Raw genomic sequence first — 16,746 nt, 5'->3', positions numbered from 1 at the left:
AGGCCTGGAGGTCAGACTCCCTCCTGAAGGAACGTTCATTTGGATTTTCTAAGAAGAATGAAGCAACACGTTTAACAAAACGGCTTTTTATTGACTTTTTGAACATTAGAGGACACACACACACACACACACACACACACACACACACACACACACACACACACCTCTCGAGGAGGGACATGGACGCACGGCCTCATGGGAAAACGAGTTCAGCTCCGAGACATGAGTCCGACTGAAGACCGTCCGGCGTCGGGACGGCGACATTGCGGAGCAGGAGGGGATGGGACGCGGTGTGACCTCTGACCCCTCCGGTGGAGCCACTCAGTCTATTTGTGGCGGCTGCCCCGCCTCTTCATGGCCGCCGTGCACTGAGGACAGTACCACTTCCCCTTGGGAGCCTCGGTCAGACCCACACAGCCGTAATGGAACCACTCGATGGGACACTGAGGACACACACACACACACACACACACACACACACACACACACACACACACACACACACACACACACACGTCAAGGGACACGTACACACCCACACACAGCTCTGAAAGTGACACACAGGATACTCACGTCTGTGTTGTCGCAGCCGACCATCTCTCCATAGGAAACCTGCCGGGAGCCAATCAGAGCGCAGATCAGCCAGAGCAGGAAGAGGCTGGAGCTGGGTGTGTGTGTGTGTGTGTGTGTGCGTGCGTCCTGGCTCACCTGGTTGCAGATGCAGTAGCGCGGCTCGTTGGGGTCGTAGGTCCAGTCCACCTGGCTGTTGGCCTCGGCCTCGGGCAGCGCCGCCGCCTGCTGGGACAGCTCCTGAGCCAGGGCGGAGGACGAGGAGCAGGAGGACAGCGAGGACGAGGACGAGGACGACGAGGACGACTGGTGGTTGGAAGACTTGATGCTGCTCCTGGAACAGAGGAGAGGAGATGAGGCGGCGGCTCCGGTTCCCCCGGGGCGTGGCGGGGGGCGGGGCCAGGGGGCGGGGCCTCACTTGGACTTGCGGCCCCGGGAGTCGGAGGCGGAGCTTGGGGTGAGCGTCTGCGTGAGGGTGGAGGCCAGGGCGGAGGACGAGTAGCCGGCGGACTCGCGGCTCAGGGAGAACTCGCGGCCCAGCTGGAAGTCGTTGTTCTTGATGGCCTCGTAGCTCGCCTTCATGCTGGACGTCCGGCGGCCGTCCTTCATCTGCGCGCACACACACACACACACACACTCAGCACGGCAGGCACAGCAGGCCGCGCCGGGGCGTGGCGGGACGTCCCCTCACCTGGGCGGTGGCCTGGACGGCCTGGGCGGCGGCCATGGTGATGGCGCCGGCGCCGGCCCCGGGGCCCGCCGGCAGCGAGCTCAGGTTGTAGGAGGGCAGCGGCTGGGAGGAGTTCACGCTGTACACACTGTTGGTGGACGAGGACGTGCTGTTGGCACGGCAACCTGCGGGGGACACGCGGGTGAGTGAGTGTGTGACGGCGGACAGACGCACTCCGTGCCCGGCGGCGCCGCGCTAGTCGCTACCTGGCGTGTTCTCCTTGGAGGCGTCGGACGTGAGCGTGGACAGCAGCGCTTCAGACTTGAACTTCTTCTCTGGAACGTGTTCTGTGGTGTGGTGAGCGGGAGCGCTGTACTTCCTCTCTGTGGACACACACACACACACACACACACACACACACACACACACACACACACACTCTCTTATAGCCGCACAGCGCCCCCTGCAGGACCGAGAGGAAGCGGCGTGCGGAGGACAGAGACGTACTCTCCGTGGCGGTGTGTGAGTGGACGTGGTGGTTGTTGACGGGCTGCGACGGACTGTCCATCTCCAACGACCCTGAGCAGCAGAAAACAAACAAACAATGAAGTGAAGCTGAAGCGTAAACAAAGGAAGGAGTCGCTTCCTGCAGTGCGGCGGCTCCTACGTCTCTCCAGGATCTCCGTGATGCCGGCATTGTCGGCCTCCAGCTCCATCTTGAACTTGGCCAACTCCTGGTCCAGTTTACGCAGGTGACGGTCCACCTGACAACAAACAAACAAACAAACAAACAAACAGCTCAGAAAAGTGTTCACAGGTCCAGAGAAGATTCACTTTAAAGGCCTTGATTTCGATTAAATTTGCTTTATAAAATATTGTTTTTGTATTTATCATATCAGCGTCATGGGATGTTTGATGCTGTGCAGCTTCCTGCTGAGTCAATGTTCCTGAGAACTGGGTTAACTTTGTTGTTGTTGGTCAAACAAACTGCATGAGAGTTTAAATCTGATCTGTTAGACCGTCTCTGTCTGCCCTCTGCTGGAGAGCAGGAGAATGACAGCTGGCTCAAAGCTTCACAGTCAACAGAACCATGGACCTCTGATGTTTCAGTGTGAAGGATTCACAGATGGTTCCAAACACACCAACGGCTTCATGATTACTCTCATCACGGCGTCACCATCAAGACAACATTCAACATCTAAACACGAGTCTGTGGAGTCAAGATGAACCAGATTCAGTCTCCGTTCACATAAATGACACAAACACTTCATGTCCATTTCCTGACTGCTGGTTATTTACTGAAGATGTTGCAGCGTACCAAGCGACTACCTTCAGGCCCTGAGGCTGAAAGCTGCGATACACTCATGAGGCACAGCAAGCAGGTAAAGTTCCTCTTGAACCAACTTTTTAAATCTAAACCACAGCCTGATAACAGATTGATGAGACTCTAACATCACAGACTGTAGGAACCAAACTGAAGCTTCAACTCACCAGGTCGTAGATCTGATTGGCCAGCTGCACCTTCTCATCAGCATCCTCCAGGGCTTTGTAGTAATCCTGAAACACACACACACACACACACGGTGTGAATCCCTCCTCCTTTCAACACACCAGCACACGTGTGTGGATGTCCGTCCCACCTTTTTGATGACCTCCATCTGCTCTTCTCTCCACTCCGGTTTGTTCTTCTTAGCATTGACAAAGAACTCGATGACTTTCTGCTCCAGCTGATCGGTGGCGTCTGAACACACACACACACACACACACACACACACACACACACACACACACACACACACACACACACACACACACACACACACACACACACACACACACACACACACACACACACACACACACACACGGCTCATCATCAGAACTCACATACTTCAACAGAAATCCCATTACAGGTCCATGAGAAGAATTAATTAACATTATTACCCTTATTTTAAACTGTATCTCAAAATCTTCTGAACAAGAACACACCATTTGAAAGGCAGTTGATTTTAAAAAAAAAGAAGTCATTTTCAAGGATTTCACATATCACTGAATTTAATGAAGAAAGACCAAAACACCAACATCAACGGTTGATGTCTTATGACCTTCTGATTGACTACACTTGTTTTGTGTGAACTCCTGTCTGTGGGATGATGTTGTTCCATTATTGGAATAAAAGAAAATAATATTGTGTATGTCCATGCTCTACATTCACTAAGCTTCACCTAACTCAGACCTGAATTATGAATATTACAGGAAAAAAAAAACACATATTAGGGATGCAAGTGTTGTAATACGAGTTCATTTGGGAGTCAAACAATTTATTTCCATAGTTGGGCGATGTTGGAGAGGGGGGCGATGCTGATTAAGGCTCTTCAGTGTCTTTAACTCCTTAGCACTTTATTTTCTAATCTGTTGTTTTGAATAATTTTTACTTATTTTAATCCTGTTATGCAATTTAAGTGTGAATGTGAGCACAGACTGCCTTTTAAATTTCTCTTTAAAATTATATATATATAAAAAAAAGTTTACAAAAGTATTAACTGTGAATTTAGACACCGAGTAGAAAAAATTAAACATCAATTTGTTTAAAAGTTATACATTGTAGAAAGTAACTTATTATTTTGACATGCCTGGAATTAATTAATAGAATAAATAAACAGCCTGTTAGTCAGAAATGCTAAACACAGCTAATTTTCTTCATATCATATCTACGTATATTGCGCAGATGTAATTCACGCACATTGCGTAGAAAAACGGCGCTCTGGGGTTTCTCCGCAAGGTTCAAGCCCTGCAAAGTTTTTCTTTTTCTCCGTATATTTCAAAGACTAAAAATATTGACATAACTTCGTATAGAAAAAGTGAAGTTTGGTTTTGTTTTGATATTTTTGGATGACTACAATTCTCCAAAATTGTGTTTATGGTAAGAGAATCAATGTATTTTTTTTTTTTTTTTTTTTACCGGTATGCGAAATAAAACATGTTCTTTACGTATTTGAGGTAAGAAAGACTGTCAAATTTGCAAAACGGCCACCCATGCAAGTCTGCACAAAAAGCGTGCCACGGCCGCCCGGGAGTTGTGTTGTTGTCTCACGCACTCTGAACCTGCAGGTCCATCTCCCGCATTTCCGTAAACCTGTCGCGGAGGTCCATGGGAAGCTGCTCGATCACTGCCGAAGAAGAAGAAAAGGCGGGGACAATGTTAGCATGGCTAGGCTAACGGCCGGAGCCGCGGCGACCTCGAAATAAAGCACGATTCACGCGTAATGCGACCCGAAACCACCGCCAGTACTCCGGCGAACTCCCACACTCACTCTCGAGATAATCCTCCAGGTACAGCATGGTGGAAAAATCGACGTTTTAAATGTTGAACGGTGGAAAAATCCTGGTTCAATATGGCGCCGCCTGCTGCTGTCTCTCTCCCAGAAAAAAAATACCACGAATAATGAGGTCAGAGAATGTGACGCACGGGGCAGCTCGTGTCCTGATTGGTCTAAGTCTGTGCGTACGCTCGTATGTGTACAAGAAACCGGTGCATCATGGGAGTTGTAGTTTAAGTAGTAAGCTAGTTTATCTTCAGGATACGACTCAATTTAGGGTTAAGGGCCTAAAATCAGATAATCTAGAGAGCGTTCCCCACTATTTCTCCTTTAATTGCTCAGTTTATTTAATCTGCTGACATGTTAATAACCAACAGATCTATAGAGAAACGTATAATTCCATTAAAATGACAAAACGTGACTGAGTGTTTGGATCTCACTGGCTATTTCATTAGATTTAACTTATTTGAAATTTATTTATCTTGATAAAGTTTTTTGCTTTATTTATTTTGCTTTCAAGCGTTTTGTAATCACATTATTTTAATGTTTTACTTTAATTTCCTTGAAAGAACAGAATTGCCTTGACTCTGTAGGTGCTATATAAATTCTATTCCCTTCTATTTGATTGTACAGAAATTGCCCTTGCCTGTTACTGACGTAAAGATGACATTAAAATAAAAAATCACATTTCATCAGCATGATTGCTTGGTATGATTGTTTCAAGTGACTTTGAGAAAATGATATAAAGGTGTTTTTTCTTTCTAACTGGATTTCAGACAGATGTCTGTTCAATAACTATATAGATTTCTAAATTTGTAAAGCACTGAACATTTAAATATTCAAACAGCATATTTCTAAACAAACAAACAAAACCATTCAATTCAGCTTTTTATTAAATGATTTAAAGCTTATTATTGGAGAATAGAATATTGTGGGGACTTTGCTCATGATTTGTGCATCAAGAGTATGGCTTTTTTGGGTGGGGGGGGGGGGCCTAAAACTAACCTTTTCAGTGACATTGTTATTGTGTGTAGTAGAAAAAATAATCAGATTACTGTTGCTGGCACTCCATTATCAGTGCTGCAGAGAGGTGATGGTGACAACATGCTTCATGTCAGTTGGTTTCTTTAAGTTGGTACTTTTAGGCAGATTTCTATATTGTGTTTACAGACAGCAATTCAAATATCTCTGATTACCCGTTAATATTGGAATACTGTTAATATTACACACAACACAGCAATACCACAAGCAGATGAATGAAAAACACATCATGTGCCTCATATTTCATCAGGTGTGTGTTCATTATGCATCAGGTCAAACATATAAGGGCAGAAATGGTGAGATTCACTTTTGTCCACATACTTTTGGTCACGAATATAAATATCAACATGACCACGAGGACCATATATGGCCAAAAGAGTGTGTGTGTCCACTCACACTGCAGAACCCATCAATACACTTTTGGCCTTTAAATCTGGACTATAGCGTGTGTGTGTGTGTGTGTGTGTGTGTGTGTGTGTGTGTGTGTGTGTGTGTGTGTGTGTGTGTGTGTGTGTGTGTGTGTGTGTGTGCGTGTGTGTGTGTGTGTGTGTGTGTTTCCTCATCCTCTCCGGAGCGCCGCGGCTCCGGTGCCGCTGACCCCGCGGCTGCGCGGCTGGAGGCGGACACATTCCTCTGTCCTCCCCCAGGACCCGGAGGGGAGGGAGGGGGGCAGGAGGGAGACTCCCGCTGCTGCTGCTGCTGCGCGCATTTAATTATCAGAGGAAGAAGCAGCAGGACGGTCGGGGCCGCGCGCCGCCCCCCTGCGTTCTCCCACCCGGCGCTCCGCTCGACGCTCCGAGCAGAGAGGAAGAGGCTCAGCTGGATGTTCGTTTCTGTCCCGGATCGGTCGTTTTTCAGCTCCAGAGTGTCTCTGTGATGTTTTGGATCTGAAACAAACTGAAAAGTTCTTCTCCATTTTTTTTTTTTTACGCGTGCGGAGACGCGCGTCAAAGCGGAGCCGCGCGGCGGCGCTGGAGGTGTGCGCTCCATCCGTCCAGAGGGGCTGACGGGAAAGTGGGAAACCACCTGTTGCAGAAGTTTCCTGGAGCTCCTCGCGGATAAACTCGAGCCGCTAAAACGAGAAGCCGGGCGGGCGGAGCCTTGCCGGAGACGCGCGCGCCGCGCCGAGCGCAGCGGAATGCGGCTTTTACGCACGCGGCCGGCGCAGTTTCCAGTGAAGACGCTCCCGTCTGTGGGGCACTGATCCCCGCCGCCCCGGCCCCGGGCCCCGGGCCGCGCTCCGTCTGCGCCCCGCGGGATGTCATGGTGCCCCGGGCTGCGGTGAGCCGCGCCGCCGAGCCCCGCACGGGATGGCGCGGCAGGACGCGGTGAGGTGTCTGCGGTGTCTGCTGTACGCGCTCAACCTGCTGTTCTGGGTGAGTAACAACATGACAACAACAACAACAACAAGCAAACAACAACACGACAAAAGAAATCAATATGGACACTACACTATTCATTTGTAGTTTTGATTTTATATTTGATATTTTTTGATTATATATATATTATATATTTAATATATATATATATATATATATATATATATATATATATATATATATATGTACACACACACACACACACACACACACACACACACACACAGACAGACAGGACTTGCAGTCTAAGTAGGACAGTTTAGGTGTGTGTGAGTGTGTGTGCGTGTGTGACAGCATGTTTGACATTCTGCTGTGTTATTTGCAGGCAGCAGAATCTGATCTGTTTGTATTTATTTCCGTGTGTGTGTGTGTGTGTGTGTGTGTGTGTGTGTCCAGCTGATGTCAGCGTGTGTGCTGGGACTGGCAGCGTGGATCAGAGACACCCTGAACACCGTGCTCACCCTGACAGCCCACACCAGGTGAGTGCAGGCCCGGGAATCGAACACGCACCTCCTCAGGTGTTCTGTACTGTTCGATTCCGGTTCATTTTTGTTCTCTCCTCATGCTGCAGGTTGGAGGAAGCCGCCGTCCTCACATATTCGCCGGCGGTCCACCCCGTCATCATCGCCGTGTGCTGCTTCCTCATCATGGTGGCCATGGTGGGATACTGCGGCACGCTGCGCTGCGACCTGCTGCTGCTGTCCTGGGTACCGCTGCGCCGCCCCGCCTGTCTGAGCCTCTTTAACACTCCCAGTCAGTCATTTAACCTGTACAGGCAGCAGGCGGTGAGGATGATTCACAGCTCCTTCTTGCCTCCGTCTGAACTTTCCTGACAGTTTTCTGAAAGCGGAAGTTTCTCTTCAGTAAACTCACACTTCACACAGCGCCCAACTTTTCTGGATCGTGTTAGAAACACGAAAGAACGAGACAGCAGCTGTTAGTCAGACCTGCAGCAGGTGTTTCTGCGTCCAGAGCGACCTCCCAGGTTTGGTCGGACTACCCGTGTGTGTGTGTGTGTGTGTGTGTGTGTGTGTGTGTGTGTGTGTGTGTGTGTGTGTGTGTGTGTGTGTGTGTGTGTGTGTGCGCCCCCCCCCCGGCCGGAGCTGTGAGTCCCAGCAGCTCGTCTTTCAGGGACTGACAGGGGGACAATCTTATCAGCTCGGAGGGGACAATGGGGGACACCTGACACTCGGCCCCGCCCCCTCAGGTGACAGCAGACAGGTGATCTCAGGCCCAGCTCTGTTCTTCACACCAGAAGCAACAAACTCATCCCAGACGATGTTGGGGATTAAAATAGTGTCAAGTAACACTGAAAGTAACTGATTACTCTCATGAGATTGGTTACCTAGTTGTTGCTTGTTCATAAATCTGTTTCTAACATCCAGATTATAGAGCGCCTTCCTCATAGAGTCATGGAAATAGAGTCATTTTGAATAACTTGCTGAACATTGCTCATCAGTATTTAGTTATTTCTTTATAAATAAAGTCTCTCTGTGTTTCAGTACTTCGGCAGCCTGCTGGTCATCTTCTGCGTGGAGCTGGCGAGCGCCGTGTGGACGTACGACGAGGTGAGGCGGCGCTCCGTTCGCACCCTGACACACCTGGAAACAGGAAGTGGAGTTCAGAGGTCCGTTCGGCCTCTTCAGCTCCAAACCGGCAAAACCATCAGGAACAATCCGACGGTCGAAATGGATTTTTTGTTGGATTTTTGGAATCTTCTCAGTTTTTTAGTCTTCCTGTTGTTGCTGTCACACTGGTGTGTTGTTGTCGACATGCAGTTGTGATGTTGCGGTAACGCCGCAGCGTTGTTGTGAGGCTGTTGCGATGTTTTGGATTGGTTGTGTTGCAGCTGCAGAGTTGTGAGGTTGCAGTTGTGTTGAGGTTGTTGCAAAGCTGCTGCAGAGTCATGATGTTGCGTCACAGTTGCAATAATAGTGCAGAGTTGATGTGACATTACAGAGCTGCTGCAGGCGTGTTATGTTGCTGCAGAGGTATTGTGATGTTGTAGAGTAGGGTGTTGTTGTAGAGTTGTGTATCGTTGTGTTGTTGCAGAGTTGTGTGTTGCTGGGCAGCTGCAGCGTTCAGACTTTCTGCTGCTGAAACAAACTGACGGGACTCTAAGAATAACCAGAAATGTGAGACTGGTCCGGCCGGCTGCTGCTCTCAGATCAGGTCACACACACACACAGACACACAAACACTCACACACACACACACACTGCAGTGCAAAAACGCACATTTGAGTCTGCAGAGGAGCGGAGTACTGGAGTACCCCATCTGTGCTGTTTGGTATTTCCAGTTTTATGATGTGTGTCACATATCGGAGGACACAGGACCGCGTGTGTGTGTGTGTGTGTGTGTGTGTCATTCACTCAGGCAGGGTTCATTGTATCTAAAACAAACTTCAGAAGTTGACAGAGTCGAATGTGATGAAGCTGCAGTTCGTTGTGTGTCTGCTCACTGATGTGTGAACATGAAACAAAGAGCAGATCGCTTATCTGTGTGTGTGTGTGTGTGTGTGTGTGTGTGTGTGTGTGTGTGTGTGTCTTCCAGCCGTCGGTGCAGCGCTCTGATATGATCAGCCTCAAGTCTCGAATGCAGAATTACGGCCTGCAGCGGTATCAGTGGCTCACACACACCTGGAACAGCTTCCAGACTGAGGTAACACACACACACACACACACACTACTAGTGTGGTGCCTACCTGTATGTATCTATGTGTGTGTGTGTGTCTAGTTCCAGTGCTGTGGGGTGATCTACTTCACTGATTGGCTGGAGATGACGGAGCTGGACTTCCCTCCGGACTCCTGCTGCTCCAGTCAGTACCCGGGCTGCGCTCGACACGCCCACTACCACGACCTGAGCGACCTGCACCAGGAGGTGAGCGCACACACCTGGACGGACGCCCGCAGGTGTTCTCCAGGTGTGAGGAGGAGAACGGAGGAGGTCACTGGCCAAGTCACGCTGCTCGCCATTTCTCGTCCTCGTCTCTGTTTTTCAGGGCTGCGGTCCAAAGATCTACTCCTTCATCCGTGGGACGAAGCAGCTGCAGGCGCTGCGGTTTCTGGGCGTGTCCATCGGCGTGGCTCAGATTCTCGCCATGGCGCTCACGCTCACGCTGCTCTGGGCGCTCTACTATGGTCGGAAGTCTCCCCAGCCGGACTCCGCTCCTCCTCCCTCGCCGCCGGACGACTGCACGCCGCTCACGGCGGCGCCCGCGGAGCCGGCCGAGGCGCCCAGGCCCGCCTGCGCGCGCTGGAACCCTAAAGTCTGCACTAACGCGCCCCCTGCTGGCGAGACGCCCGCGGGACCTCAGTTCGAGATGGAGCGGCTTCACGCCGCAGCCTGACTTCAGCGCCGCTGACGGCAAAGGCGGGAAAAAAACCCCACAGACCCGGGAAACGTCTCCGGGCCTCGGGAACACTGTCCAACGTGGACGACCGCTGGACAGAGTTCAGGTGGACAGACGGAGCAGACCTGCAGGCAGGTGCGAACGGGGTCCAAACCTGCAAGACCTCCGTCATCCTGCGCTTCCCAACCTGTGGCCCAGGACGGCCTGAAGGGGGCACCAGACGTCACGGGGGGCCTGAAGCTCTGACTGCTCTGATCGCTAGAAGAAAACCACAATCAACACGTTTGTAGAATCTGAAGAAGAACTTGAAGGTTCCTGGTTTTGTGCGCTGCTGAATGTCCTCCAGTGCTCGGATTCACTGTAAAGTTTTGGCCAATCAGAGATTAAAGAGGGGGTCCATCGTCTTTCTTGGAGGTATCTGAGGGTCTCAGTGTTAAAAAACTTTGGGTGAGTTAGCCGTTTAGCTAAAATGTTTGTTTCCTGACTGAACAAACTGAAATAACTACTGAAACACGTTTGATGTTTGTAGGATGTTTTTCTAACTTCTGATCGCAGTGGTTCAACAGATTATTGTTCAAGTGAAATGCACTTCCTCTGAAAACATGTTTTGTTAATTAGCGCCACACAGTGTCCAACTGGTGTCAAGTTTCGTGTTTCACTTCAGTATTGAGCTAAAATATATTTTGTCTCCAGTCGGTTCAATTTTTTGTGATTGCTGCCAAGAAAAACAGACAGGCCTGTTCTCACATAACCTCGTCGTTGTTTAGAGGAGTTTGAATTGTTTAAGTTAAAAAAAACCCCACTGTGTTTTGAAATTGTCAATATGTGAAGATTCAGCTCAACAGTGAGCTGTGAGCATGAATGTTGGATGAACTGTCAGACTGATGTATAAATACTGCTTTAATGATTATAGCGACACCTGCTGGTGACCACTCGCTTAGGTGTTGCCTGTGTTCGGTTCTATTCCCGATCATCAAAGGTTCCCTAAACAGTAATAAAATAATGTAAAGAATCTGAGTGGGTTCAAAAAAATTCCCTGATCAGAAGGAAACTACAGAGGACCAATGACGGAGCCCTGAGGAACTCCTCCAGCTACCGGGACAAGGATCCACTCAGGGCACTGAAAGTGGACGTTGTGTGTTTGTGTTGAAATTGTGTTTTAGACTATTTCCAGCGGTCTCAAAATCTCTTCAGCCACCAGTATGTCCGTCTCCATGGTAACTCTTTCTTTCACACACAACACAAACAAAACACACAAAACTAGAGGATGGTTTGTGTGTTTGAGTGACAGGGATACACAACTTAATACACAACCAGAGCTTTATACACTCAACCACAGACACACAACCAGAGACAGGTAACAGTATTTACCCAACCAGACGTACAGAATGAGACAACCACAGACACACAACCAGACGCAAACCACCAGACACACAACCAGAGACCCAACCACGGACACACACAAACAGAGACATAACCAGAAGTACACAAACCCAGACACACAACTGAAGACCATCAGCTGTTCTGAATGTGCAAACGTGTAAAACCTCCAAACATCGGAGAGACGGATCAGTTTCTGTGCAGCTGCTGCCACACACACACACACACACACACACACATGCACACGCACATGCACACACACACACAAAATGAACCAAACTACTTATCCATCCATTCACTGAGAAAATCACACATTCATTCAGGGAAAAAAGATGGATTAAAGACTAAAACATGAATGAACGATGTTGTTTTGTGAATTCAAAAAAATGCCCAGACGGAAGATTTAACATTTTTATTCTAATTACTCATCAGACACTAAAACCTCGAGCTTTTCTGTTCTCAGTTTTCATCCACAGTAACAGGAAGTCCGCCCCTCGCTCTGCATGCAGGTTCAGAAAAACGAGGTGAAGGAAACACCGCCGGCCCTCATGGGAAATAATAACAGATGAGCTACGACACCCAAGAACAAATACAGCACGGTGTTCACGATGCCCTGGACCTCCACCAATCAACAACATGATGTGCATGTGCATGTGGCGCCTCAGGCTGTGTGCTCTTCTTCAACGCGGACCAAAACCTCCACGTCTTTAAAATCCACAAACAGGAAGAATTTAGTCCAGGAAGGGGAAAAAAATGACGTTTGTATCAAAACGAATCTGAATCTCCACAGTTTAAAAAATCATGCTGGGTTTGGACAGTCTTCAACAAGAATCTCAATGAAACCAGAAGACGATGTCCAAACTTACTGAAGACATGAGTTTCTGTTCTGGGTCCAAACTCCAGGTCACAGCGTTACTGCAAAACCTTTGTTTCACTTCAAATCCAGTTTTAATGTGAACAAAAACTCAGTCCTGAGTTCCACTTCCTCACTGCTTTAAGTTCAACAAATCGCTTTTACCTTTTCGTTTCACAAAAGTTTCGGGTTTACATGACAGCGTTTCGAAAGCGACGCCGTTTACTCAGACAGCTGAAATCAAGTCATAGATCCATCGACCAGCTCGAGAGCAGAACTATTTAGCACTGGTGCACACGTGCAGCGGCAGCGTTTCAGAAAAGCTGCACTTTCCCCCGTTTCCATGGAGATGGAGTCGCAGCGTTTTCAAAAAGTTGCGTCTTCAGTAGCTCCGAGCACCGTTGTCGTGCAAACGCCCCCCTGAAACTCAACAAAAGCTTTTTGTTTTCACTTCAAAACATTTTGAGTGTGAAAATGTTGCGCTGAGAAGAGTTTTTCCTCTTCATATTTCTGGAACATGTGTTAACACTGGAGTCTGAGCTGTTCTCCTCTAGCCGTTTGCTGTGAACTGCCTCTCTCCATCCAAAAGCCAAAGCCTGTATCAATACCAGGACACGCCCACGTGCACTAATGCTCTGAGTTTGGACCCAGTAATCGCTCCAGTGGCGCCACTTGGAGCTTTTTTTGGAGTATTTGTGTTTTTTCTTCAGCAGGTTTGGACATCGTGTGAACTGTTGATGTGCCTGTAAGTGTGTGTGCAGCGTCCTTGACGGGACAGTTTTTTTTTTTGTTTGTTTGTTTTTGCATCCGTTGGATTTCGATGTGGTCGTCCGAAGCCTCTGATTGGTCAGAAGTCTGGGGATCAAACTTGTGCATCCGGTGCAAGGAGGAAGTGTACAAATCTGCGATTCCACGACCCGCTTTTTAAACTTCCCAAACTAACCTGTGAACAAAATAAATACGATCCAGTCAGATACAGCGAGGGAGTCTGTTCCGATGCACCCAACTCAGAAATCTGTGGGAGAAGACAGAACGTCTCTGAGAAGAAGTCCTTGGGTAGAAAACTGATATTTACAGAGTGGGGAATCGAACCCGGAGCCGAGGTTCATGCAGAGTCCGACTCTTGAAAACAATCACACACACACACACACACACGTACTGAGCATGCTCAAAGTCCTCCGTCAGACCGTTTCAAATCCATGAGAGACAAGAGGAAGCCCGGTTCAGGACGTCAGCTCTCCGCTGCTCTTTGACCTCCTGTTGACTCGTGCGTTCGCAGGCTAACGTGGTCGTTCGAGCTCCTCAGCAAGGAAATCAAAGAAAATCCGAATCGGAGTCAGTTCGTGACGGATCTGCTTGTCTACCATTGGTCAGTCTGCGGTCGACGCCTCTGTCATCCAGGGGGCGCTGTGGCGGGGGACTGGGCGGGGCCTAGAGCGCGGAAACACGCACGATGTTGGTCTGGGAGTAGTCGGTGGAGTCGTCGCCCTCGGGCGTGGTTCCCGGCGGCGTGGGCATGCTAATGACGGCGGCGGTGAGATACGGCTGGTCACAGTTCAGAGGGAGGGTCTCCTCGAATTTAGCGTTCAGGCTGGACCGACTGGAACGACTGGAGAGAGAGAGAGAGAGAGAGAGAGAGAGAGAGAGAGAGAGAATCAATCAGTCAACAGAAGAAACTGACTGAGAACCAGGCTTCTGGACCGGACCCGGACCGGATGGGTTTTCTCTGTTGATGCCACTGCGTGACACTGGACCGGAGGGGATCTGGTCTTCTTGCTGGCCCTCTTTCTGAAGGCTCCCACACCTCCCACAGCTGGACATATTCTGGATTCCAGCATTCTGACTCTTCATGGGAACCTCGGGTCACATGATCTCTGCTTCCATGTGTCCAGACAGCGAGTCTCTGTGGTTGTCTCATTCTCCGTCCTACACTTTAGTCTGTCTCTGAGAGATTTACTCAACCCTCAACACCCAAATACAACTAAAATGACGGTTAAAAACAGGATGAACAGGTGAATGCGGGAGCAGTTTCTTTACTTCAACGCTGAGAAAACTCCCTGAGTGCTACAACCTCTGGCATGATGTCCTCGCAGCACATCAGTACCTCGTCCAAAGTCCTTTTAAAGACAATCGTCTTCGAAGGGTTTTCTCTACAATCTCACTGAGGTGAAGGCCGTTGGGCTGACCTGTTGTTGAGCGGCCGCTCCCGGATCTGGATGGTGCTCAGCTCCTGGATGCTGCCCTGCAGCCCCACCGCCATGTTGGAGTTGGGCACGTGGAAGGTCTTCCTCTTCCGGCGGCTGCAGCAGGAGGTGAAGCCGTGGGGCGAGGAGGAGGAGGAGACGGACGAAGAGCGGGACGCCTGCTTGACCAGGGTCACCTCCTTGCAGCTCGTCTCGTACGACTTCTCGTCCACGAACTCGTGGTTCTGAGAGGAAGGAGGAGCGTTGAGGAGCAGGCCTGACGTGGCGGTGTGACGTGTGTGTGTGTGTGTGTGTGTGTGTGTGTGTGTGTGTGTGTGTGTGTGTGTGTGGACGCACCGTGGTCTTCTCCAGGCAGTTCAGCAGGTGGTGGTGGTGCACCTCGAAGTTGGGGTTGGTCTTGCAGACCAGCGCCTGTCCGGCTTCTTTGGACGCCTTCAAGACACAAAAACAGGAGAAACCAAAACCTCAGTGTGAGAAAACAGCAGCCTGTTACCCACAATCCCCCTTCTTATGGATGCATATGTTTCTTCATTTGTTTGACGAAGCGCTGCTCGCACCTCTTAGTCCACTGGTTTGGACTGAATAAATCCAAACACACCTGGGCTGGTATTCAGGGGACAATGACTGCCAATGGAGTCGTTAGCTTGATTCTCCGCTTTAAGAACGTTAAGGTACAAAAACATAGAAGAAAACAAGGAAACTCTCCCTTCACAATGAGACACAGCTAAAAAAATTATGTAGTTTCTGCAGTAGATCTATGTTTCTGTACTAAAGTCTTCAGGAGAGGTTCTGAAATATCCTTAAAGATGGTGATTAGCACGATTTGTGCTACATCTTACGGAGCTGGAGATGCTAACAGCGGGCGAAATAGATGGTAATGAGAGACGGCAGTCTTTAGTTAATGCTAAGGCTAATGCTACGTGACCAGCTTCTGCTGTCAGCGGATTGATAGAGACAGCAGCCGATGCTAAAGCTAACACTGGGATCAGTGATCAGAGGATGCTAATGCTAAACAGCGAGATGCTACATGATGACATGTCATTTAACATCAAACTAATCTGTGCTTTGGGGATGACAGCAGACTCCGCCCCCTTTACCTGCTGACTGGATTAGAATAAACTGGAAAACTGGCAGTAGAAGAAGAAGAAGAAGAAGAAGAAGAAGAAGAAGAAGAAAAGGTCCAGATGCAGGATGCAGTCTCAGACCGATGACATTGTGCACGCGCGCGCGCGCGCACACACACACACACACACACACACACACACACACACACACACACACACACACACACACACACACAGGAAATGAAGACGTCATGGAAAACGTCCCAGAATAAAACATCCATCCTGCAGCTCAACCGCTGGAAGAAAACATGGAAACATGGCTGCCCGCGTCTGCGTCTCCATGGTTACCTCCCGAATGCGGCCAATACGCATCCGGCTGCGTTTGTACTGTAAATAAGAGAGTGTGTGTTTGTGTGTGTGTGTGTATGAAACTCAGAGAAGTTTGGGTGAAGCTTCTCTAAGGGCTGCTGTGGAGTCTGCGGGGGGTTTGGACCCTTCTGGAGGCGAGTCGGCGTTCAAGACGTCACCTTCTGCGCTCGCCGCTTCTCGGCTCTCTGGCTCTGGTGGTAGATCCGGCTGAAGTTGGAGACGATGACGGGCACCGGCAGGGCGATGACCAGCACGCCGCTCAGGGAGCAGATGGAGCCGAAGATCTTCCCCATGATGGTCTTCGGCACCATGTCGCCGTATCTGTGCGTGGAGGAGAGGTCAGAGGTCAGGAGGTCAGACATGGGCTCAAGTTGGCAAGTTGGTCCGTCAGTGTTTCTCTTTCCACTAGTCTACAGCAACAAGTAATATATTCTTGTCATTTTTTAAAAAAATTTCTTGTATTTTTTCAGCCATTTTTTTCAGTTTTTGACAGAAAAAAGGATTTGTGATTACAATAAATTCACACACACACACACACACACGC

At 49.2% G+C, this 16,746-nt stretch overlaps 3 protein-coding genes across 4 annotated transcripts in view; 1 reads left to right on the top strand and 2 right to left on the bottom strand.

Moving 5' to 3' along the window:
- Positions 1–75: 75 nt before the first annotated feature.
- Positions 76–4,691, bottom strand: ing3 (inhibitor of growth family, member 3). The gene is made up of 12 exons (XM_030113163.1): positions 4,555–4,691; positions 4,339–4,410; positions 2,881–2,981; positions 2,732–2,797; positions 1,908–2,004; positions 1,748–1,819; positions 1,507–1,623; positions 1,262–1,425; positions 989–1,179; positions 709–904; positions 574–612; positions 76–443 (listed from the first exon to the last, which is right to left on the bottom strand). Exons 1-12 carry the CDS (start codon positions 4,580–4,582, stop codon positions 327–329), a joined length of 1,260 nt encoding a protein of 419 aa, XP_029969023.1. The 5' UTR covers positions 4,583–4,691; the 3' UTR covers positions 76–326.
- Positions 4,692–6,197: 1,506 nt separating this feature from the next.
- On the top strand, positions 6,198–10,356 carry tspan12 (tetraspanin 12). 2 transcript variants are annotated; one of them, XM_030113169.1, is made up of 7 exons: positions 6,198–6,977; positions 7,377–7,459; positions 7,552–7,765; positions 8,483–8,548; positions 9,534–9,641; positions 9,717–9,860; positions 9,982–10,356. In XM_030113169.1, exons 1-7 carry the CDS (start codon positions 6,912–6,914, stop codon positions 10,327–10,329), a joined length of 1,029 nt encoding a protein of 342 aa, XP_029969029.1. In that variant the 5' UTR covers positions 6,198–6,911; the 3' UTR covers positions 10,330–10,356. The 2 variants fall into 2 exon arrangements, with proteins under 2 accessions (XP_029969029.1, XP_029969030.1); XM_030113170.1 differs by having other exon boundaries at positions 6,202–6,977; positions 7,552–7,687.
- Positions 10,357–13,676: 3,320 nt separating this feature from the next.
- Positions 13,677–16,746, bottom strand: part of kcnd2 (potassium voltage-gated channel, Shal-related subfamily, member 2) — a 39,582-nt gene continuing 36,512 nt past the window's right edge. The window contains exons 2-5 of the mRNA XM_030113138.1: positions 16,361–16,523; positions 15,106–15,201; positions 14,752–14,993; positions 13,677–14,174 (exon numbers count right to left, since the gene is read on the bottom strand). Coding sequence (XP_029968998.1) covers positions 13,997–14,174; positions 14,752–14,993; positions 15,106–15,201; positions 16,361–16,523 — 679 coding nt within the window. The 3' untranslated portion in view covers positions 13,677–13,996. The remainder of the gene's footprint in view (positions 14,175–14,751; positions 14,994–15,105; positions 15,202–16,360; positions 16,524–16,746) is intronic.

The sequence above is a fragment of the Salarias fasciatus genome, chromosome 17 (assembly GCF_902148845.1).
Source record: "Salarias fasciatus chromosome 17, fSalaFa1.1, whole genome shotgun sequence".
Lineage (NCBI taxonomy): Eukaryota > Metazoa > Chordata > Actinopteri > Blenniiformes > Blenniidae > Salarias > Salarias fasciatus.
The sequence above is the reverse complement of the archived record's forward strand: the minus strand, read 5'-3'. Positions and strand labels throughout refer to the sequence as shown.

What these genes read in the sequence shown, in the direction of transcription:
- ing3 (XM_030113163.1), bottom strand. Translation starts at nt 4,582, where the DNA reads ATGCTGTACCTGGAGGATTATCTCGAGA. An exon ending in CTCCAAGGAGAACACGCCAG is followed by an intron (nt 1,426 to 1,506) that starts GTAGCGACTAGC and finishes TGTCCCCCGCAG; the next exon opens with GTTGCCGTGCCAACAGCACG. An exon ending in TCGGCTGCGACAACACAGAC is followed by an intron (nt 444 to 573) that starts GTGAGTATCCTG and finishes GTGTGTCCTCAG; the next exon opens with TGTCCCATCGAGTGGTTCCA.
- tspan12 (XM_030113169.1), top strand. Translation starts at nt 6,912, where the DNA reads ATGGCGCGGCAGGACGCGGTGAGGTGTCTGCGGTGTCTGCTGTACGCG. An exon ending in CGCTCAACCTGCTGTTCTGG is followed by an intron (nt 6,978 to 7,376) that starts GTGAGTAACAAC and finishes GTGTGTGTCCAG; the next exon opens with CTGATGTCAGCGTGTGTGCT. An exon ending in TGAGCGACCTGCACCAGGAG is followed by an intron (nt 9,861 to 9,981) that starts GTGAGCGCACAC and finishes TCTGTTTTTCAG; the next exon opens with GGCTGCGGTCCAAAGATCTA.